At 47.9% G+C, this 22,775-nt stretch overlaps 3 protein-coding genes across 5 annotated transcripts; 1 reads left to right on the top strand and 2 right to left on the bottom strand.

Annotated features, from left to right (window-relative positions):
- Positions 1–4,047: 4,047 nt before the first annotated feature.
- Positions 4,048–8,874, bottom strand: LOC116732878 (uncharacterized). Of its 2 annotated transcripts, none has more exons than XM_032583437.1 (5): positions 8,704–8,874; positions 8,287–8,631; positions 7,997–8,072; positions 4,994–5,396; positions 4,048–4,807 (listed from the first exon to the last, which is right to left on the bottom strand). In XM_032583437.1, the coding sequence occupies exons 1-4, from the start codon at positions 8,843–8,845 to the stop codon at positions 5,354–5,356; spliced, it is 606 nt and encodes a 201-aa protein (XP_032439328.1). In that variant the 5' UTR covers positions 8,846–8,874; the 3' UTR covers positions 4,048–4,807; positions 4,994–5,353. The 2 variants fall into 2 exon arrangements, with proteins under 2 accessions (XP_032439328.1, XP_032439327.1); XM_032583436.1 differs by having other exon boundaries at positions 4,048–4,821; positions 5,018–5,396.
- LOC116732877 (uncharacterized) lies at positions 8,857–16,050 on the bottom strand. 2 transcript variants are annotated; one of them, XM_032583435.1, is made up of 6 exons: positions 15,165–16,050; positions 13,502–13,849; positions 13,311–13,424; positions 12,817–13,146; positions 9,328–9,669; positions 8,857–9,033 (listed from the first exon to the last, which is right to left on the bottom strand). In XM_032583435.1, the coding sequence occupies exons 1-6, from the start codon at positions 15,238–15,240 to the stop codon at positions 8,885–8,887; spliced, it is 1,359 nt and encodes a 452-aa protein (XP_032439326.1). In that variant the 5' UTR covers positions 15,241–16,050; the 3' UTR covers positions 8,857–8,884. The 2 variants fall into 2 exon arrangements, with proteins under 2 accessions (XP_032439326.1, XP_032439325.1); XM_032583434.1 differs by lacking the exon at positions 15,165–16,050 and adding an exon at positions 14,372–15,132 and having other exon boundaries at positions 13,502–14,200.
- A 692-nt stretch (positions 16,051–16,742) lies between these two features.
- On the top strand, positions 16,743–21,654 carry LOC116732876 (7SK snRNA methylphosphate capping enzyme-like). Its single transcript, XM_032583432.1, has 8 exons — positions 16,743–17,150; positions 17,956–18,303; positions 18,816–19,060; positions 19,143–19,365; positions 19,461–19,947; positions 20,077–20,283; positions 20,365–20,473; positions 21,404–21,654. The coding sequence occupies exons 2-8, from the start codon at positions 17,984–17,986 to the stop codon at positions 21,454–21,456; spliced, it is 1,644 nt and encodes a 547-aa protein (XP_032439323.1). The 5' UTR covers positions 16,743–17,150; positions 17,956–17,983; the 3' UTR covers positions 21,457–21,654.
- Positions 21,655–22,775: the final 1,121 nt, after the last annotated feature.

The following is a 22,775-nucleotide window of genomic DNA, read 5'->3' as shown; positions in this document are numbered from 1 at the left end:
ACCTCATTAGAATTTTATAGTATAAATTTATTAAGCACGCTTAAGCAGGGATATGCGACATACAAATCAATAATCAATCGTATATAATTCAAAAAACAGTGTAATAAAATTTACATGTACAATCATACTACCCTGTCTCCTTTCTCTAACTTAAGTCGCACGTTCTGAAATGGAATTTCAATGAGCAGATTCAACTCATACCCAGACGATGGTGGATCTTTGGCAACAGGAATTTCTAGCATCCTTGGTAGAGGTCTTTGCCTTGTGTGGAAAAACCCTCTTTAGAAAGGAAACAAAGCAGAACGGGTCCGAATCCTTTTGCAAAACCCAGTTCCTCATCCCTGAGGGAGCTTTGTCCTTCCTCCAAGTCTTGTTGCAGAGTTTGAAATTGTTGCTGGGTTGAGACGAGACCAACGGTCGAATAAGGAACCAGAGATGGGGCGATGGGACCCAGTCCTTTCTTAGCGGTGTGAAGTCCGAGCTTCCCCGTGGTTCTGAAGTGCGGTCCGTAGCTTAATCTGCTCCTCTGTGAGTTGTCTCTCCTTCTGCGCCGCCGGACTGGGAACAGCTGGTTCCTCTTTTCAGCCCCTTTTTATGCATCTCTCCACCATGTGTGTGTATGGGGAGGTTTGGTCTACGTGACTTTCTTCACATCTGTTGTCTCTCATGAAAAAGTCCCCACATTGCCCAACCTGTTCTTGCTGACCGTAGTGGAAGTTCCCGTACTTCCCCTTTCTCCGTTGCCTCAGCCAAACTCAACACACCCCCCATCCTGTGCGCCCTGGCCATCTGTTCAGAACTGCTTGCGACATTTCCTGTTTCAGGGCTGTACTGCATTCCTCTCTTTTCCTATAACTCACTATTATTTATTATAACTCATTATACACATTCAACCTGTTGTTAAACCTGTTTGAATTAATTTCAAATGATTACAACTTCACATTATCACAAGTTTGATCCTCAGTTAATAATCAATCACATCTCTCACTTATTATAACTCATCAACCATAATCTTTCCACAGTTAAATCATTACAGAAATCATTACTGATCACATTTCAGAAAATGCTTTTCAGAAGGTTATTATGTGATTACTTGTATTCATTTTACTATTCATTCATATTCAATTTAATTAGCTTTTAATCAAACTACAAGATTACCTATTTTCTCTCAGGCCTCTATGCACCTTTTCTGCATGCACCCGGAAAGATCTCATACCCTATGCCAGTTTTCTTGACAAGACATACCACGTGACATATCACGTTTTGTAGCCATTTTTTTACTATTTAATTTGTATTTTTAATGTTGAAAGTGTTCTTGGGTGTTTTAAAAGGCGTTGTCAAATAAAATACGTTATTATTAGTATAATTATTATAACACGATCGGTACAGGAAATAGTGTCACTAGCGCCCCCTTCATTTCCGGAATGAAATAGTCCCATTTCCATATAAGGTATGAGACGGACAGTTGTCCGACCCCGCCCCATTCTGTTTGCTGCAGCGAGGTGTACTTGCTAAACTCCGCAGCTTCCTGTTCTTTGGTCTCAAACTCTCAGCTCTCAGTCAGAGTTCAGTTCATGTCCAGGTCAGAGGTCATATCCAGAAGGGATTTTGATTATTGATTGATTATTGATTGAGTTTCTCAGTGAGTAAAGTTAAAATGTCCGCCGTCTGCACCAATCAGAGTAAATCAATCAAAATGGCCGACGGCGTTTAGAAAAACAACATGGAGGACGATCCATCAGTTCGTCCCTCCAGGTCTCACCTTCTCTCTGTTTCCATGGCAACCTGCAGGTGTCTCTGTGCTGCTGCTGTGTGGAGCGTCTGGGTCTCCAGGTGAGTTGATTGTTCTACCAGAACCTGAGGTCCGGTCCGGTCCGGTCCGGTCGGTGAGGTGAGACGTTTCCTCCGTCTGTCCTCCAGTGTCTCTGTCCGTCAGTCCAAACCTGCAGCAGTTCTTCATCGGGGATTCCTCCGTGTCTCTGAACTGTCTGCATGAGGGACGGACAGCAGAGGGATGGACGGTGAGGGGGACCGGACCGGCTGGGGACTGTGGACCGCCTGGTTCTGGTTCCGGTCCATCCTGTGTCCTCAGCCTCTCTGGACCTTCAGCTGGACGGTTCTGGTGTGAAGCGTCTTCTGGCCAGAGGAGTGACAACGTCAGCATCACGGTGCTGGGTGAGGACATGTCCACACCTGTAAACACCTGTCCTCCAGTCCACCTGTCCTCAGTGTCTCAGTCAGAACCAGGACGACCCGTCTGGTTCCTCCTGCTGACCCTGTTCTCCTGGTTCTGAGGGTCCAGTAGATCCTCTGACCGCTGCTCCTGTCCAGGTAAAGGTCTCATCCTGGAGATCCCGGCCCTTCCTGTCAGAGCAGGATGTGATGTCACGCTGCGCTGCAGGCGCAGTAACGGTGACATCACTGCGGCGTTCTTCTTCGTGGGTCAGCGCCGGCTGGGATCCGGACCAGAGCTGGTTCTCCAGCCGGTCCGCCGGGCCGACGAAGGCTCTTATTGGTGCTCCACGGACCGGTTTGGGAGGTCTCCTCTCAGCCTCCTGAGGGTCACAGGTCAGCCAGTGACATCACTTCCTGTTTCCAGAGCTGAGCAGATAAAGCAGCTTCCTTCATCTCTCTGCAGATCCTCCTCTTCCTCACGCCACCACTCCTCCTCCTCTGGTGTCGGGTCCAACCCGTCCTTCATCGTCTCCTCCTCCTCTTCCTCCTTCATCGTCTCCTCCTCTTCCTCAGGCCTCAGGTGTCTCGGTTCCTCGCCTGCTCTGCCACCTGCTGGTCATCTGTCCGTACTGCGCCTGCAGCGTCCTGCTGCTGCTCAGGTGCTGCAGCAGGAAGTCGGGTGGAGCTCCGCCCCCTCACCTGGCCTTTCTGGCTCCGCCCACAGGATCCCAACCCACCGTCGCCATGGAGACCGCACAGCCTGCAGAGCTGGACCTCGTCACCACGGAGCACAACTTCTGAAGCGGGACCCTCCAGAACCACCGACCAGGTTCTGGTACCAGTCAGAACCGGTCCTGGTACCAAACATCTGGACCTGGTACCAGCTGTTGGAAATATTAGTGTAATTATGCTAATTTAATGCTAGTTTAAACTTTAGCGCTTGTTGAAATATTAGATTGTTTTAAGTTTGATTTTAGGTTTGATTTAGATTCAGAGTTTAATCAATAACTTAATCAATAGAACATTTTTTTAGGTATATTGATCACAATTTGATTAAAATGAATCTAGTCAATAGTTTTTATATTAGATCACATTATTAATAATATATAAATCATAAATTCATCTGAAATTGTTTTAGTTATTTATAAACCAAAGGAGCTGAAAACTAATCAGAAAATATTGAGTGTAAAAAATGTTTTGGTATTAAAATCTGTTCATGTCTGTTTTATCAGTTTGAAGATTTTATATGAAACATGTTTTAATTTTATAATCTGCTGTTTGATGCCCTGGGTCAGAGGTCAGAGGTCAGCAGAGCTCTGTGGTTCAGGAACCAGTTAGAAATGAGAAACACAGATGCTGATAAACTTTGGTCTCGTTTTCTTCAGTAAAATGTTTGTTTATGAAATAAAAACATCTAAAGTTGGTAAAGATCAGCAGGGTTAACCAGCCATGGATCATCTGGGCCTCAGTAAAACCTGCCTGGTCTCTGGTTGCTAACAGCAACATTACAGCTGGTTGAGTCTAAACTACATTAGACCATCAGACAGTAGAAACACCTGGAGATAAAAGTAATGGAGCTAAAACAGCCAATCAGATCACTGGATCTGTCTGAACGCCACTCAGTGTCTCTGAAGGCGACTTTGTGTTTCAGTATTTTTCTAAGGTAATTAATGATTCTTTCTGGCTTTGGATTCTGGTGATCATGATGAGATGTTGATGTGATTTTATGAATTTGATAAATAAATAAATTCTGATTATGAAGTTGAACAATGTCTGCTGTCTTTATGGTTTCATTTTACACATTAACGACCTGAGAGACCAGAGAACAAGAGCAGCAGGTAGAAAATGTAAAACTTCATCTCAACAATAATCTCAAGGTTCACAACTTTAATAGACAAAAAGCAGAAGAAAGACAAATGAAGTGGATTTAACTCGTGATGAGAGCAGAGTCTGATTTTCAGTCTCTAAACTCTCTGAGGATCTTTTCTAGTTTCTCCTTTATTTTCATCTTAACATCCTGATTTATTGACCAGCTGATCTAAAAGGCTGGAGGGAAACAAAACCTGCTAACACAAACTCATAAACCTTTTCTATACAATAAAATCTCCTGTGTTTCTGCATGTGAGGACTCAAGGCAGTTCCTGTATCTCAGGGTCACAACCTTTGACCTTTAGCCTTTGGGTGTTTTCCTCATCAGGTCAGCTCTTAGTTCTGTTATCATCTGGTTTATCAGCTTCCTGCAGACATCGCTCACAAAAACATGACGGAAGAAAACAAAGAATCTCTCAGGCCTTAAAGTTCATTTTGAGTAAATATGAGATAAAATATATTTACAGTTCAAACATCTTAGTTTTAAATAAAGTCTCAGTAAACTCTCCTTTATGATTGTTAAATGATTCTTATGTTTCTCCAAAATCCACAAAACTTTGACTGAACGTTTGTTGGGACGTTTTGACCAAGATCGGCCATTTGGGGACAGAGGAAGCAATGACCTCTGACCTCTGACCTCTAGAGACAGCGAGTGGGATCCAACATGTTACCATGATTTCAGGAAGGGGTTGCTATGGTTACAGGTTTCCAAACGGTCCTCATGTAGTGACGTGCAACATGACCTCAGTATCAGTGGCTGGACCTGAGGACCTGGACCTGAAGACCTGGACCTGAAGACCTGAAGACCTGAAGACCTGGAGACCTGGACCTGAAGACCTGGACCTGGAGCTGAAGACCTGAACCTGAAGACCTGGACCTGAAGACCTGGACCTGAAGACCTGGACCTGAAGACCTGAAGACCTGAAGACCTGGACCTGAAGACCTGGACCTGAAGACCTGAAGACCTGAAGACCTGGACCTGAAGACCTGGACCTGTCTGAGTCCAGGCTGGCTGTTGGTCCCATCGTGTTGGATGTAGATGTAGAGCATGTAGAGTGGCTGAGGAAGCAGCCGTTGCTGGTCCAGAGGAAGGAAACCCTCTGAGGTCCAAACCAAAGTTTTTCCTTCCACAGTGAAAGTTCTGGTTCCTCACAGGCTGACAGAAACGTGGCGATAATCCTGGAAGGTTCTGGATTAACTGGTACTGGATCTGGTCGGGCTTCAGGGTTCCTGGTACCAAACATGTTCTGGAAACATCCAGAGCTGACCCAGAACAATAATCCAGAAGAACCGAGCCTTGATCCAGAAGTCAGTCCTGATTCATGGATGAGTTGAAGACCAGCTGGACGTTCCTGGAACAGAAGAGATGTTCAGTCAGGAGATGAACTGAAATAATCCATGAGTGATAATCCATAACAATATCAGTCACTGTCCAGAGGAGAGAATAAAAGACTGATATTTACTAAATGATACCAGAACCCAACAGGTCCGTTCATCTGGACTCATTTAAAACCAGCAGATAAAGAGGAAAAGGTTTCAGTATCGATTGGATCAATAAACCTTCAGGATAGAAATCTGAACTCAGAGTGCAGAGGATCCCAGGGATCCTTAAGGATCTCTGATCCATAGACCGTTATCATGATCCTCTTTGATTCATGTTGAGGTTACCGAACCAGAACATCGATCAGTTAAATCAGGTTCAATAGAAGAAAAATCAAACATTCCTTCTTCTTTTTTAAGGTTTTATTGTCTCTATTGGACAATGGTCAGACAGGAAAGTGGGTAACAAGAAAGAGGGAAGACAAAAGTCACCAGGCTGGGAATCGAACCTGTGACAGCCTCATTGAGGACGGTAGCCTCCATGGTTTACCTCTGTGACGCCGCAGCACATTTTCTAGGACCTTTGTTAAAAAAACATCCACCTGCCAACAAATGAAGCCAAAGTCAAACCAGAACAACCAGCCAGGATGTGAGGCTGAAACTCAGGCGACCAGGAGACTGTTGGCCTCTAGAGGTCCAACAACAAGACTGACCAGCTGAGGCAACCTGCAACCCTGACCTGGAAGGACTCAGTGTTGCTCTGAACCATCTGCAGTGGTTCCCTCTCTGCAGTGGTTTCCTCTCTGCAGTAGTTCCCTCTCTGCAGTGGTTCCCTCTCTGCAGTGGTTCCCTCTCTGCAGTGGTTCCCTCTCTGCAGTAGTTCCCTCTCTGCAGTGGTTCCCTCTCTGCAGTGGTTCCCTCTCTGCAGTGGTTCCCTCTCTGCAGTGGTTCCCTCTCTGCAGTAGTTCCCTCTCTGCAGTGGTTCCCTCTCTGCAGTAGTTCCCTCTCTGCAGTGGTTCCCTCTCTGCAGTGGTTCCCTCTCTGCAGTGGTTCCCTCTCTGCAGTGGTTCCCTCTCTGCAGTGGTTCCCTCTCTGCAGTAGTTCCCTCTCTGCAGTGGTTCCCTCTCTGCAGTAGTTCCCTCTCTGCAGTGGTTCCCTCTCTGCAGTAGTTCCCTCTCCACTGTCTGAGCAGACGATGGGTCAGTTATCATTCACAGCCTTTGGGCCTTTAATCTGGGCCACTGATACGACAACAGAGACAGAAAAACTCAAAGATGAATGAGAAATTCCCACAGAAGAAGAACTCAGAGCTGAAGCAGGGTTAGACTAATATGACCAAAGAGAAGAAAACAAATGTTGTCTTCATAAGGTAATAATGTCATCATGGGGCGTGCCGTGGTGGTGTAGCGGTTAGCACGACCCGTATTTGGAGTCCTTGAGTCCTCGATGCGGCCGTCGTGGGTTCAACTCCTGGACCCGATGACATTTGCCGCATGTCTTCCCCCCTCTCCTTCCCCGTTTCCTGTCAGCCTGCTGTCGTATAAGGGACACTAGAGCCACAAAAAGACCCCCCGGAGGGGTAAAAAAAAAAAAATAATGTCATTATTACTTTATCTCAGTCCAAACACTTGATGAATGGATCTCTCACTGCCAGGTGATCAGTCTCCCTCAGGTACTAATTGAGTTGGGAAAACCTGTTCTGGTCAGGCAGGAAAGCTAACGTCCTCTGCTGGAAGCCCAGGCAGAACCGCTGGTATCATTGGAACTGGTGGTACCGTTGGAACTGGTGGTACCGTTGGAACTGGTGGTACCATTGGAACTGGTGGTACCAGCGGTACCACCAGGAGGAATCTCTCATTGACGTTGAACAGAAGTGGCTTCAGCGTCTCCTGCAGTGGCTGGACAGCAAAGGATTTTACTCATCTCAGTTTGGTCAGTTACTCTAACGACCAGCCTGGAGCTTCGAAGGTTTCTAGATAATCCTGCTTTCCCTCCAGCAGGTTAGAATAAAATAATTCACATGTGAACCAGCAGAGTTTGATTTTATGTAACTTTTGTAACGTCAGCCATGATGTTCTCCAGCTCAATGAAGGTAAAGTAAGCAAGATGATTTTATTTATATCAAATTTTCAGCAACAAGGCAGATCAAAGTCCTGGGAGACTCAGTCTGATCAGCTGGTTTGAGTAACTGGTCCCAACACTGAATCGTGTTTCTCGGCTCCTTCAGTCACACGGCAACATTCACCCTCTGACCCTGCAGAGCTACTGGATAGTAGCCACAGCTGCCCTGGGCCAGGCTGCCAGGCACTGGCGCCCCCTGTTGGTCCATCTGACCACCAGCAGCAGGCAAGGAGAAGTGCCTGGCCCAAAGGCACAACGACAGAGATGGAGGGAGTGGGGAGTCACTCAGTCCATGAGGGACTCAGTTTACTGCTGAGTGGGGAGCAAACATGTCAGCAAAGTCATTTCTGATGATAACCAATCAGAGCAGAATATTTCTGTCGATAACCAATCAGATGGCAGAATATTTCTGATGATAACCAATCAGAGCAAAACATTTCTGACAATAACCAATCAGAGCAGAATATTTCTGATGATAACCAATCAGATGGCGGATCAGGAGGATTCTTACTCTGGAGTTGGGTCTCTGGATGTTTTCCTCTTCTTGCAGCACAGCAGTCGGTCTGTGAATCTGCCATCCAAAGGTTCTGCAGACAAACCAGAAGGAACATCAACTGATCCATGATGTGACTGAAGCTACAGCTAAAAGCTAACTGTGACCTGCGTTGGTCTTTGGGATTACAGGAAGTCTAACGGTTCTGCTCTCTTCAGAACATGAATCATCAGATTGGTGGTTTTCTGGACCTGCTGCCCTGTTAGCAGCTTGTGATGGTTCTGATCCGACTGGTTCCACCTACTGACCTCCAACACTGAGCGTCACCATCTTCATGTGTTGGACCTCCTCCCCGCTGTAGACGGTGCATCTATAGAGGCCGTTGTCTTTAGGACGGGGACGATGCAGGACCAGACTCAGGTCTCCAGACGTCAGCAGGTCTTTGTCCATCTCTGTGTCGCCATGGTAACGGTAACCCAGGATCTGTTTGGGTGAATGAATTTCTCCGTTCTTAAAGGTGATGACCTCCGTCTGTTTGGAGTCCGGGCGGGTCCACTCCACCCTGAGGTCCTCGTCCAGAGGAGCAGGGATTTTAAAAGGAAGTGACACCGATGGGTCCCCGTCTGTGACCTTCACGACCTCCGACTGAAAACCTGAGGACCAGAGCAGAAGGTGAGCCGAACCAGAGCTGGTTCTGAAGAGGAAGATGAGCTGCCTTCACTGACCTCTGAGGATGAGGACCACCACCTTCTGCCGGAGGGTCTTCCTGTGCTCATTGTAGACGCAGCAGGAAAACACACTGTTAGTCAGACAGACATTATTGATCATCAGGCTGAAGTCTCCAGTCCTCATCAGGTCTTCATTCATCGTGTGGCCTTCATGGTCCTGAGCTGATGAGTCCTGGCCTCAGCAACATCGGTAGACCAACTTATTCCCTCGGTCTGACAGGCTCCACTCCACAGCAGAGGCTTCAGCCAGCAGGGGAGACGCCACCCTAAAGGGAAGAACAACCGACCTTCTGCCCTCCTCCACAGAAACCTTTTCTACCTGGTGGACTGAGAACAGAACGTCATACTAGACATGATGCGTTTACTGACCTCAGTGATGCGTTTACTGACCCCAATGATGCGTTTACTGACCTCAGTGATGAGTTTACTGACCCCAGTGATGCGTTTACTGACCTCAGTGATGAGTTTACTGATCCCAGTGATGCGTTTACTGACCTCAGTGATGAGTTTACTGACCTCAGTGATGCGTTTACTGACCCCAGTGATGCGTTTACTGACCTCAGTGATGCGTTTACTGACCCCAGTGATGCGTTTACTGACCCCAGTGTTAACGGTACCAACCTTTGACATGGAGCATCAGAACTTTCTGTTTCAGGATCCTCCCATCCTGGTCGTTGTAGACGGTGCAGATGAAGACGCCGCTGTCCTCCAGTCGTGGGCAGTTCAGGGTCAGGGTGAGGTCTCCGGTCCTCAGAGCGTCAGGATTCATCTGGGTCCGGTTCAGATACTCCTGGTTCTGTCTGTCTGACTGGTTCTGACTGTTCTGGTACTCATGGACAGAGTTGTGTTGGTCAGTGCGGCTCCACACCACGTTGCTCTCTGCAGGCAGGTCAGCTGCGGCTCTGAAAGGCAGAAGGACGAACTCTTCTCTGTCGGCGACCTCCACCTCCTCCATCAGGCTCTCTGTCAGCAGGAGAACCAGAACCATTTCAAACCAAATACCAAACAGAGATTTAAGGAGCCCTGATGGTTCTGAACCCTCACCGTAGTAGTGAGCACTGCTAACTAAAAAGCTACTGCGCTAACCGTAAAGCGCTAACCATAAGCATTTGTTCTGCTAACGCTACAGCAACATTTGGAGGAAACTCAGTTCAGCTGCTGGTGTTCACAATTTTTTTCTGTCAGTCACGACCCAAAGCTGTGACCATAGATAAGGGTAGGTCAGAGGTCAGAGGTCAACCGGTTAACCGAGAGCTTTAGACTCAGCTCTCTCTTCACCAGGACAGACCAGTACAGCGCCCAGTTCACTGCAGACACTCCACCAATCTGCCTGTCCATCTCCTCCATTTCTCCTTCATTCATAAACCTGAGGTACCTGAACTCCTCCAGTTGGGTCAGAACCCCCCCTGACCCCCCGACCCAGAGAAGACACTTTACCCTTTTCCAGCTCTAGACCCTCAGATCTGGAGGCTCTGATCCTCATCCTGATTGCTTCACACTCGGCTGCAAAAAGCTCCAGTGAAGCTGCAGCCAACAGAACCACAAGAAGCAGCGACGGGATCCTAAGGCCCAAAACGGATCCATCAACCTGAACTTCAGGCTCCACTAACTGGTCGACCCTCTTCAGACCAGTGAGGTCTGAGATCTGAACCAGTAGCTGGAGACACTCTCTGTGGTGGGCAAAGGCGTAGGAACCGGGGGGTCGGGGGGGACGTGGCCCTCCCCAATATTGCAGACATTCGTCCCACCCAATAATTTCACTGCAGTTGCAAAACATTTTGAAATCTAAAAGAATTAATTTATAGTAAATTAATGAGGAAAAGTTTTAAAAACATCATAGTTTGAGTCACTAACGGTTTTATTTAGTATATTTTGTAACTCTGACAGTGAGTTCACATACAACCCTGTTGAATAAAAGATGATGAACCATCATCTTTTATTCTACACCATACAGACGATATTCCAGATTTTCTTTTTGGGGTCAGGAGGTTATTTATTTTCTTTACTTTATAAAGTCACTGCATTAAAAAAATATTCCTATATGAATATATACAAAATCCCTCAATATGTTTTATGTGTCAAAGAAAATAGAAAATAATAAATAGAAATAGAAATGTGCAAAAGTAAGAATGTTGTTTAATATATTTAAATAAAGGTTTAAAATGTTCAATACCAAAATATGTCACATAAAAACAGGAAACATTAAAAGTTTAAGCTTTTATTGATCCTAATGATCTGGAACTTTATTCATCTTCATTTCCTCCATTTGTCTCAGACATTAATGAATTAATGACTGTCAGTGTTTTGATTTTTAGATTTCATCTCCTCCCTCCTTCTCTGCTGTTTATCAAAAATCAGCTGATTTTGTTTCATATTTTTCTAATTAAATCTGATTTGCAGTAATCAGCACCTTCAACCTTCACTTCCACTGATTAAATTAAATGTTTACAGGCTAACAGACGCGACTCTCTGCAGCTTCTCTGTGTTTAATTGTATCTTTGTGCCTCCAGTCAACATGTTGCTGACAGAACGGTCAGGAAATGTTTCTCCTGTTTCTTTTATCTCGGTGGCCCTGAATCTTACGCTAAGCTCAAAGCTTTTTATATAGTTTTTTTTGGGAAGACTTTGTGTTTCTGATATCTTTTCCACTGTGGCTGATTGGTTCATTGTTTCTGTGTTAATAGGAGATCTGAGCGCCGTGTAGCGATGCTAAGTCCAGATCAGCAGCACATCTGGTTCCTCCTCTGAGATGCTGGATATCAGATCAGAATCGCCTCAAAGCTGAACAGAAATTTCTCCATAGCCTCCAAACTCGTCACACATCTGAGTTTTTACCTCAGCAACCATCCAATGCTTGAACTCCCGCTCCTATTGGCTGATTCTGGTCCCACATGCATCTCTTATCTTATGCGTGTCCACAGCAGGGTCAAGGGTTGCCATCCCAACAGGCCCAGATCGGCCACAGCTCCGGTTAACCTCCTCAGGAACACGGCCAACTCTGACTCAATGACACTCTCCTCCCCAGAACGTGTTTGAAACTCTCCTTTGGGTCAGACTGAGGTCTCCGGCCAGCGATGGGAGTCTGGCAGTTATGGCGTTTAACTTCCAGAAGGTCTGCGTTCCCAGCAGACCCTCACAACACGTTTGGGCCGCCAGGTCTGACCGGCTTCCTCCCCCCCCATTGGAGCCAACTCACCACCAGGTAGTGGTCAGTGGACAGCTCCGCACCTCTCTTCATCCGAGTGTCCAAGACATACGGCCGCAGATCCGATGAAGCGATGACAAAGTCGATCATCGAACTGCAGCCTAGGGTGTCCTGGTGCCAAGAGGTCATATGGACACCCTTATGCCTGAACATGGTGTTCGTTATGGACAATCCATGATGAGCACAGAAGTCCAACAACAGAACAAACAACAGTTCAGCCACCCGTAGGCGGAGGGAGGCTACCCTCTGGTTCACCGGGGTAAACTCCAACGTACAGGCGCCGAGATGGGGAGCAACAAGTATGCCCACTCCTGCCCGGCGCCTCTCACCTTGGGCAGCTCCAGAGTGGAAGTATGTCCAGCCCCTCTCAAGGAGACTGGTTCCAGAACCAGAGCCATGCGTCCAGGTGAGACCGACTATTTCTAGCCGGAACCTCTCGACCTCACGCACTAGCTCCGGCTCCTTCCCCACCAGAGAGGTGACGTTCCACGTCCCAAGAGCTTCTGCAACTGAGGATCGGACCGCCAGGGTCCCCTCCCTCGGCCGCCACCCATCCCACAATGCACCCGGCCCCTTTGGCCCTTCTCATAGGTGGTGGGCCCATGGGAGGGGGGACCCATGTTTCCTGTTGGGACCGAAGAGATCCAAGCTACTAGGCTGTGTGCTCCACCTACAGGCGCAGTTCCAGAGGAGACCCCCTGTGATCAGAAGGTCTTTAGCTGCTCTGTGTCTGATCGTCACCTTTGACCTGAGCCTGACCCTCCAAGGGAATGATTCATTATGAAAACAGGTTTTAGATCTGATTTATAAATAAATCTTTATGGAGTTGAAGAATTAAACACTTTCTATGTATCAGGTAAACGGTGGAAATGTATATTAATGCTGAAACATGATGTCAGACTGACCTTTGACCCTGAGAGTCACAGCTTTCTGCAGCAGCTTTTCTCCTCCTCTGTAGACGACACAGTCATAAACCCCAGAGTCGTTCAGCTGGGGGGTCCTGAGGGTCAGGCTCAGGTCTCCGCTCTCCTGCAGGTTCGGTCTCATCTTGGTCCGGACCCGGTTGTCCTCCGGTAGCTCAGACCGAGTCTGGCCGTTCTCAAACACATGGATCCTGATGTTCTGGTCAGAACGGATCCACTCCACTCTGACGTTGTGAAGACGTTTCTGAGTTTTAACCGGCAGCAGGACGGACTTCAGCCCCTCCCTGATCTCCACCGTCTCAGATGGAAGAACTGAGACGAAACGAGAACATGGCAGAGAGAGTAAAGCTCAGAGAGCCGCTGGACGCCACAGAACCAGAACCTTGGAGAACCTCAGAGCGAGACACTTCTGTAGGGTTCTGCAGCAGTTCTGTTTTTAAGACATCAGCTGGTTTATCTTCTAGTGACCAACATACCTGCTGCTGTCGGCTTCTTTTTAAATCTGTGGTACAAAACAACAAGAACGACCACCAGAACCACCAGAACCACCAGAACCACCAGAACCCAGGGCCAGACCGGAGCAGGAGCTTCTGCAGACATCATGAACACAGAGCAGTTCTGAACACCTTCCAACATGTTGAGCATTCAGAGAAGCTGCAGCCCTGACCTTTGACCTGCAGCTCCACGGCCTCCTGGTGCAGCTCTTCTCCCAGCCTGCGGACCGTGCAGGTGAAGGTCCCGCTGTCGGTGAACCTGGGTCTCCTCAGGGTCAGGCTGAGGTCTCCGGTCCGCAGAGCGTCCTCCATCATGGCAGTCCGGCCTTCGTAGCGCCGGTTCTGGTCCTTCAGGTAATCGCCGTCCGGCTGGCGAACGTGGACCGTAGGGATCCGCAGGTCATCTTGGTCCCAAACGGCTGTAGAACCATCAGACTCAGAAACCTTTACCCGACAGGGCAGCTGGACAGACTCCGCCCCCTCAAACACCTCCACCTGGAGTCCTGAGGCATGCTGGGAAACTGAGGACAGAGACAAGAAACTATCTGAGGAAATCTGATGGAACTGAGGTTCTAAGACACGAAGCAGGAACCCTGAGGAACTCCTCCATCCCAGAACCGATCTGCTCATCCTGGTTCTGTTCTGAAAAGGAGGATCAGCAGAGATGATAAACAACAGACGGACGGACGGACGGACGGACGGACAGACAGACAGACAGACAGACAGGCAGGCAGACGGTTCATCAGGACGTTTCTGTGAAGCTTCGTCTCTACAGTTCAGGAAGTTATTATTTAGTTCAGCAGTGTTACATTTCACCCTGAGATCTGTTGTTGGTGGGATTCATGGATCCATAATGCATTATGGATCTATACCTGCATTATGGATCTATACCTGCATTACGAATCTATACCTGCATTACGAATCTATACCTGCATTACGGATCTATACCTGCATTACGAATCTATACCTGCATTATGGATCTATACCTGCATTACGAATCTATACCTGCATTACGAATCTATACCTGCATTATGGATCTATACCTGCATTATGAATCTATACCTGCATTATGGATCTATACCTGCATTATGGATCTATACCTGCATTACGAATCTATACCTGCATTATGTATCTATACCTGCATTATGGATCTATACCTGCATTATGTATCTATACCTGCATTATGAATCTATACCTGCATTATGTATCTATACCTGCATTATGGATCTATACCTGCATTATGAATCTATACCTGCATTACGAATCTATACCTGCATTATGTATCTATACCTGCATTATGAATCTATACCTGCATTATGTATCTATACCTGCATTATGGATCTATACCTGCATTATGTATCTATACCTGCATTATGGATCCAGGTAGAGCAGAACCAGAGAACCGGTCCTTTGATTAATCAAGTCCAGTTTATTAGCTGATTAGCACATTTGAGCAACAAGGCAGTTCAAAATGCTTTATGTCATAAAAATATAATACATTATGAAACAAGAAATAAACATTACATTAAAAAGCCATCAACTAATATATTGATCAATGTTTTATTGATTATTAATCAAATCAGCTCCAAACATCTGGGTTTTAGTCTGGAGCTCAGAGTTTAAATGAAACTCTACATGTTATACACCTACATTAACCAGGTGTAGAACTGGTTAATCTAGAACCGGATGATGTAGAACCAGGTGGTGTAGAACCGGGCGGTCTCTCTATCCTCCTGGTTCTAGTCAGAACTCCATCGACTCCCCGGTACCGGACTGATTACCGGTCCGCTCCTGGTTCCGAGTGTGTTGGTTCATACCGAGCAGGAGGTCACTTACCGAGCAGAACCAGAACCAGAACCGGAACCAGGACCGGGACCGGGACCAGAACCACCAGCTGCTGCTGCAGAAACATGTCAGAGCTTCTGAACGTCCCTCTAATCCACGGTCAGAACCAGAATCCGGCCTGCAGGTCCAGATCGGAGTTCGGAGATTCTGAGTTTTTCTTTCAGTTTCTAACCCAGCCGTGACGTCACAGACCACCTTCCCCAGGTTCCTGGACTTCCGGTTTGACATCTGAAAACTTTCCAGGCTGAACCAGATTTAATGCTTCATTTCTCAAAAGTTCCTGATATTTATATTCAGAGCAGAAACCTTAAAAATATAAAGATTTACACTGAATTTGTTAAAAGTCCGTCCGTTTGTTTAACACTACGTTACCCATGATGCATCTGTTTGTAGTTTCAATCTCGTAGCTGAGCAAGAACTGTTGACAGGAAGTTTCTGACCAGATTATTTACTATCAGAGGTCAGCAGTGTCACATTTCACCCTCAGCTGTTGTCATAATGCATGTGATGTCATCAGTTGCATGTGATGTCATCAGTTATGTTGTTGCTAGGATACAGACACAACACCCCAATGCATCTGTGGCAATATCTGATGATTTTACCCTTTAGGGAAGGAGACAGAGTTACTGAGGAAACAGAAGCAGCTCAAAGTAAAGATTGGAGACAACAAGGAGAAGAACAGGAAGAACCTGGAGGAAAAACTGCAGAAGAAGAAAATCAGAGATCAGAGGTCAGGGATGAAGAAGATCACAGTCTCCTAGCAACAGGAGGGAACACGTTCTGCAACAAGTTCAGCTCTTTATGTCTTGGGAAGGCAGAGCGTCTTCAGTCAGAGGCTTCTTCAGAATCACTGTAACACAGACTGCTACAGGAGATCTTTCCTGCCAACAGCCATCACCATCTTCAATAACTCGTTAAAGAATCTGAATTAATGAGCTACAACATCATTTAATTTCCCTTAGAGGTTAATAAACTATATTTGAATTGAATTAATAGAGAAGTTGTTGTATTTTGGGACCAGAATATCTTCTGCCAGATCCTTTATCAGGCTCCAGTATCAAACTTCAGACTCTCAGAAACACATCCTCTTCAGACAGATCAGACCAAACTGGAGATTTAACCAAAACGCAACTTAATCTGAACCACTTCCGCTCTCTTTGCCCTCAGCTTTGTCTGTCAGGCTGATTACTTCTGCTTTCACTCACCTAATTTCTTTCATCATTGCTGGTAAAGAATCAGCTACAACCGCCTGTTGAATATACCTTTCATCTGAATTTAATGTGTAAGTTTGGAAGTTTATTTGTTGGAGCATAAAGTTTGTGCAGCCTGTCAGTCCAGACTCGGTTAATTACAGATATCCACAGTTTAAAATACGATTTTTCAAAATATTAAATCCAAACAGTTTACAATAAAATTTCAGTAAACCTAATTGCTAATGTTTTAACTTTGTAGTGATTAAAATCTTCGGGTTAAACTATAATGTTTTACCGTTAAAGTTTTAATCAGGCACAGAGTAAGACACCTTATTTTACGGCCCAATCTCCCGCCCTCGGAAGCTGTTGATCCTGATTGGTCAGAAGTGGTGAGAGGCGGGACCAAGACGCTGGCCTGTAACCCCACAGGCTCCGTTATCCCTCAGATAAAGCAGCTAGCATTATCTCGGTGTTTTGGTGAAATTCCTTCAGTTTATATGACGTCACGGCGCACAGACACGGACACGCACGCGGACACGCGCAGAGCTGTGCGGGCTTGTATTTCCGGTCAGACCTGAGGAGTTTAAGGGATTTTTAGTGAAGGGGCGTGTGTTAGCCACAGGAGGCTAGCTTCAGCTAAGTGTTTGTATCCACTGGGCTCATTAATTATTCATGAGGGCGCATTGCTATTGGTGGAAGGACAGGAGGGGGCGGGGATTGTTTTAGAGGCGAAAGCTGTTTGGATCCATTTCCATAAACAAGAGGAAGAGGAGGAGGAGACACGGTGAGTTTGATCATCATCTTCCTCAGGCAGGTCTGCCGAGGTTCTGTCTCAGTTCGGTCCAGCTGTAGTAACCGGGTCTGAGGTTCTGGAGGTTCTGGAGCTGGTTCCAGATCTAATTAACTGATAATAACTCCTGTTTTCCCGTCAGCAGATCTCCTAGCTTCTCCATCTGCAGTCAGATTCAGATTCAGGTCATTAAAACACGGAGAGTTTAATTATTATATTTATTCCATATTAATGTGAGGCTCATGAACCTCAGATTTAACATTATTTTAGACAAACTCATCCACAGCATAGAGAGAGACGCAGGTAAATGTTACCTGGAGAGGTCAGAGGTCACTCCTGCAGCTCAGGAATGGAGAAGGGTCAGTGGAGGGCATGAAAACTACAGAGAGACTTATGACTAGATGAATGAATTATTATTTAAATATTTAGAAGAATATCATCATTAATGTCATATGAGATTCCAGAATAATATCTCAGTATTAAAATCTAAACAATTTTTGCCTTTCATCTGATATTTCCTGATATAGTTCAGGCAGCATTCATGTTTAACTTCCTCAGAGGATTTAATGTGTTTATTGGTTTAACTCATTATTATTTAGATAATCAATAACTTTAAATAAACTCATTAAAATCCTCTGTTTCTGGTTTTTCATAATGAATCTCAGCGTTTGGACTCATCCTGGGGTCAAAGGGCTCCATAAACTCAGTAGTTATCGCTATGGCAACCACACATGGCCCAGCTGTTTGTTTGTTTGTCTCTGATTGGCTGTGCCTCTGACTCCGCCCCCTCTCTCTGCAGATCTCTGATTGGCTGAGCCCTCATCAGGATGTCTCTGGAAAAAGACCCTGTCAGACTAAGCCCCGCCTTCCCCGCTCCTGTCAGCCTATCAGAGCAGCTGGATAAGCCCCGCCTTCCCATCCATCCTAAAAATGGCCACATGCCCCCCCCTCCTCCTCCTGCAGCCAATCAGAGGATCAGGAAGAGGCGGTTCTCTGTGGGCGTGGGCTTTAAAGGCGTGGCCAAACGCCGTCGCCGTGCCAACAGCGAGAGCCAGGCGGAGCCGGTGCTGCCGAGTCACTTCCTGTTGGGGGGGAACATCTTCGACCCGCTGAACCTGAACTCCCTGCTGGACGAGGACGTCAACAGGTGGGGGAGGGGCAGAGGGGGGTTTCAGGAGGCGATGGAGAACCAGGGTCTAGTCAAAGTCCAGAAGATGAGAATGTGTACAAGGTTCTAACTCTGAGTCACTGTTAGCCTAGCCTAGCTTAAATTAGCTTAGCCTAGCTTAGCATAACAGACTGATATTTCCATTGGCTGTCTGAGCAAAGGTCAAAGGTTAACAAGCTGAACTTTGATCTGAAGGCAGCTGATCATCTGGACCAGAACCCGGGTCTCTGGGTCCATCAGTAGAACTCATCCAGGCTCCCTGACCGGGTCAACCAGAACCGGCCCAGTGGAACCACTGAAGAGCTGCTGGACGGGTTCTGATTGGTTCTGATCCTCTGGGTTCCACCAGAGAATCCCAACGGTTCTGAGTTCAGGTTCTGGAAGGACGAGATGCGTTCAGGAGCGTCAAGGAAAGATCAGCTGCTGGTTCAGGGTCCTGATGTCTCGATGTGGACAGCAGGACGCTCAGCGTTGTCCCTCCCTCCCCTCAGGGTGACCAATCAGGAGACGCCACGCTGCTCCCCCCTGCCATCCCGCAGCAGAGACGCCGTGGAGATCCTGGTCCCCCGGGACGTCACCGACCCCCTGAACCTGAGGGGGGAGGATGGGGACCCCGCCGCCGTCCTGCTGTCCCCCCCAAAGTCCCGGAGGAGACACCGCTACCGACAGCATGGGGGAGGAGGGGAAAAGGAGGAGACGCCGGCCAGGCTGTTCCCGCCCTCAGCTGGACCCTCAGGTAACACCTGCTGCAGTTCCTCTGGCCTCCACTGGTGGCGCTGTCCTCTGGTTTGTTGTCCTCTACCGTGTCTCTCTTCCAGTTCCTGCGTCTCCTCTGTCCTGTGAGCTCAACACCTCCATCACCTGCCGGGACGACGTGGCTCCGCCCCCCATCCTGCCACGCAGACACACCCACCCCCCGCCTGGGAGCCGCCGCCGCCGCACCGCCTCCACCAGGTCAGCTGACGGAGGCGTTACCGTGGAAACCACAAAGCTGGCAGCCAAGTTCCAGACGCCACTGGTGGGAGGGGCTAAAGCCAGCAGGTGGGTGAAGAGCTGCATTCTGATTGGACGGTTTGCACAGAGCTGTGTTCTGATTGGTCTGTGGGGTCATGTGACCTCACTGTCTCCCCCTGCAGGTGTGGAGGACCTGGTCTTGGCTCCGCCCCCACATCAGAGAGGAAGAAGGCCCTGCAGCGCTACCGGCACGGGAACCGCTGCCGTTACTATGGCTACTACGGTTTCTACGGCGACAGCCACGAGGGGCGGGTGGGGGCGGAGCCTGACCCGCGGCTCCGCCTCCTGGAAGCCGATTGGTTCAGAGACCGGACGGTTCTGGATGTGGGCTGCGGCGCCGGTCACATGACGCTGGCCATCGCCAGGAGCTTTAACCCCGCCCACATCCTGGGGGTGGAGCTAGACGGGCGGCTGGTCCACGCCGCCAGGCAGAACGTTCGTCACTTCCTGTCACATGACCTGGTGGCGGCACACAGACAGGAAGTGATGCGGGCTCCACCTCCCCTCCCCGTGTCCTTCAGGGTCAGTCGGGGTCCCCTCTCGGCTCCGCCCCTTCTGCCGCCATCATCATCCTCCTCCAGATTCCCCGACAACGTCACCTTCATCCAGGTGAGTCTGTAGGCGTCCTCCGTACTGCCTGATGGAAAATACAGCAACAAACATGATTATTGATCGAACAATTTGGCCTCACCTCTACTCAGTACGTCTCCATGGTAACCTGTCTGACTCCGCCCACAGGGCGACTATGTGTGTGAGGGGGAGGCGTGGCCTGGGAGGGGCCATTATGACGTCATCGTGGCTCTGGGCGTCACCAAGTGTGTGCAGCTGCAGTCAGATGACCGGGGCGTGGTCCGGCTGTTCAGACGGGCCTATCAGAGCCTGTCGCCGGGCGGAACGTTGATCCTGGAGCCGCAGCCCTGGAGCGGCTACGGCCGCAGCAAGAGGGTGAGGAGGGGATGGGGGCACCAGGTCAGAACCAGGTCAGAACCAGATCTCTGGTTCTGACCTGGTTCTGTTTTATCCCAGGACTCAACGCTACGTTGCTTCAGAACCCTGAGGCTCCGACCAGAACTATTCACCTCCCTGCTCACCGACACCATCGGCTTCACCTCCTACAGACCGCTCACACACACAGGTAACACACACATACACACAGGTGGCAGCTAGCATGCTAGCTCCCCTGCAGTTTGTACAGGTTGGTGATCATCATTCTAGCTGATAATAATTCATTACATAACATGAGTATCTCTGCATTCCCTCCATGGTTCCTCCTCACTGCGGCTACGTTAGCATTAGCGTTAGCATAGCAGGCCTGGAGGCTCGCGTACAATTTCTGTGTGAAATCTGGTTTTGTCTCTGGTCGTTCATGATAATAAATGACTGCAGTCAGACGCCGTGTGAACGGATTCTGACCCCAAAGCAACCAAAGAAGAAGAACGTAGCCGTCCGCCAACAGCTCTGTGTTTACGGCAGTAAAATGGCCGCGACAGCGCGATCAGCAGGAAGCTGATACAGAAAGCTAACAGCTAACAGCAGCGGCCTTTAGTGCAGCCGCAGCTTCTGACCCGGTTCTGTTTGGATGTTGGACCAGGAGTGGTCGGTTGGGATGCGATTGGTCGGTTGGGATGCGATGCGTTCACTGACTCACACTGTTTTCATCACTTCATTAGTTTCAGATGTTGATTTAACGTCGTCTTCTTCTGCTGCTGAATTCTGATGCATGATGGATAAAATGTGACGTTCTCCCTGTAACGCTTTGAGAAATGTCGGATCAGGAAGAGGAACAGGTCGGATTTAAAACAAGAACAGATCAGATTAATTGTTGAATAGATCGGAATCGGCCGATCTGCGGAGGAAAAGTCGTATTTGGTTCAGATTCTCCTGCTGTGAACGTTAAACACTTCCTGTCAGACCAGCAGCAGCTGTATGTAAATTAATGACCCGTCTTTACCCAGCATGCAGTCAGGGTGAATATTGTGACATCACAGCGTCTCACTAAACCCTGATGATAAACCACCTCTGATTGGTCCAGCCGCTCATGTGACCTCAACTGTTTCTGACCCAGGTAACCAGAGACCCATCTACCTGTTTCACAAGGGCTCCACCCACAGGAAGTGACATCACTGATTGATCTGCTTGGACGGCAGTGCCTCAGGAGGAAGTGATGTCATCTCTGCAGGGGGTCAGACTGAACTGAGCATGCTCCGTGGGACCTCACTCTGATTGGACATTAACAGCAGACAGGAAGTGACTGAACTTTTCAAAATAAAACCTGATTCTTCTAGGTCTTTTTCATAATAAAGTGAGCTGAGCTGCTGCTGTGTTGGTTCTGGTTCTGGTTCTGATCCGGTAGTTTGGGTCACACATTAAAACAAACCAGGAGGTAAAATATTTCCGACCCGGTTCAGTGGTTCTGAGTGAGTCGTGCTGGGTCCACATGAAAACATGAATACTGGCCCTGCAGAAGGAAATGACGGTCCGGTCCAGTCCGGTCCGAATGAGGAGTCCATGGCGCCCTCTGGTGTCCCGCCAGGAGCCGGAGTTCTCTACCGACCAATCAGAGGGAGCCGTCCTGATCACATGACCTGCTGCCTCCTTCAGCGCCCTTGGTGTCCCACCAGAGGACCTCCTGTGGTGTCCATGTGGACCGAACGCGGCCAGGATCAGAACCTCCATGATGCAGGAGAACCGGGTCAGAAACATAGAGACTCATCAGATCAGTTACTATGGTTACTGGACTCACCCCCGGCCAATCAGAGCCTGCAGTGTGAGACGAGGACGTCCTTAAAGACAACGAGGACGTCTGCTGGAGACACCAGCAGGTCAGACGGTCAGCAGCAGGATGGACAGAAGACAGAACACTAACCAGGACCAGGTGTGTCCTCAGCTAGCAGCATGTAGCTAACAGTATGCTGTTCGTATGTGGTTAAGAGCATGTGGCTAACAACATGTAGCTAACAGCAAAAGGCTAACAGCATAAAGCTAACAGCATGTGGCTAACAACATATGGCTAACAGACAGCTTGTGGCTAACAGCATGTAGCTAACAGCTCTCTAAGTCACTGAGGGACAATCAATCAATCAAATGTTATTTGTATAGCACATTTCAGCAGCAAGACATTTCAAAGTGCTTTACATCATTACAAACACAGAAACACAAAGCAACATAGAATCAATCATTAAGTCAAGTTCCATCATTAAATTGATTACATTTCAAATACAATCCTAAACAGGTGGGTTTTTAGTCGAGATTTAAAAGAAGTCAGTGTTTCAGCTGTTTTACAGTTTTCTGGAAGTTTGTTCCAAATTTGTGGTGCATAGATGCTGAAAGCTGCTTCTCCTCGTTTGGTTCTGGTTCTGGGGATGCAGAGCAGAACCAGAACCAGAACCTGAGAGGTCTGGAAGGTTGATACAACAACAGCAGATCTTTAATGTATT

This window comes from Xiphophorus hellerii, chromosome 14, assembly GCF_003331165.1.
Source record: "Xiphophorus hellerii strain 12219 chromosome 14, Xiphophorus_hellerii-4.1, whole genome shotgun sequence".
Lineage (NCBI taxonomy): Eukaryota > Metazoa > Chordata > Actinopteri > Cyprinodontiformes > Poeciliidae > Xiphophorus > Xiphophorus hellerii.
This window is presented reverse-complemented; position numbering and strand designations above follow the sequence as displayed.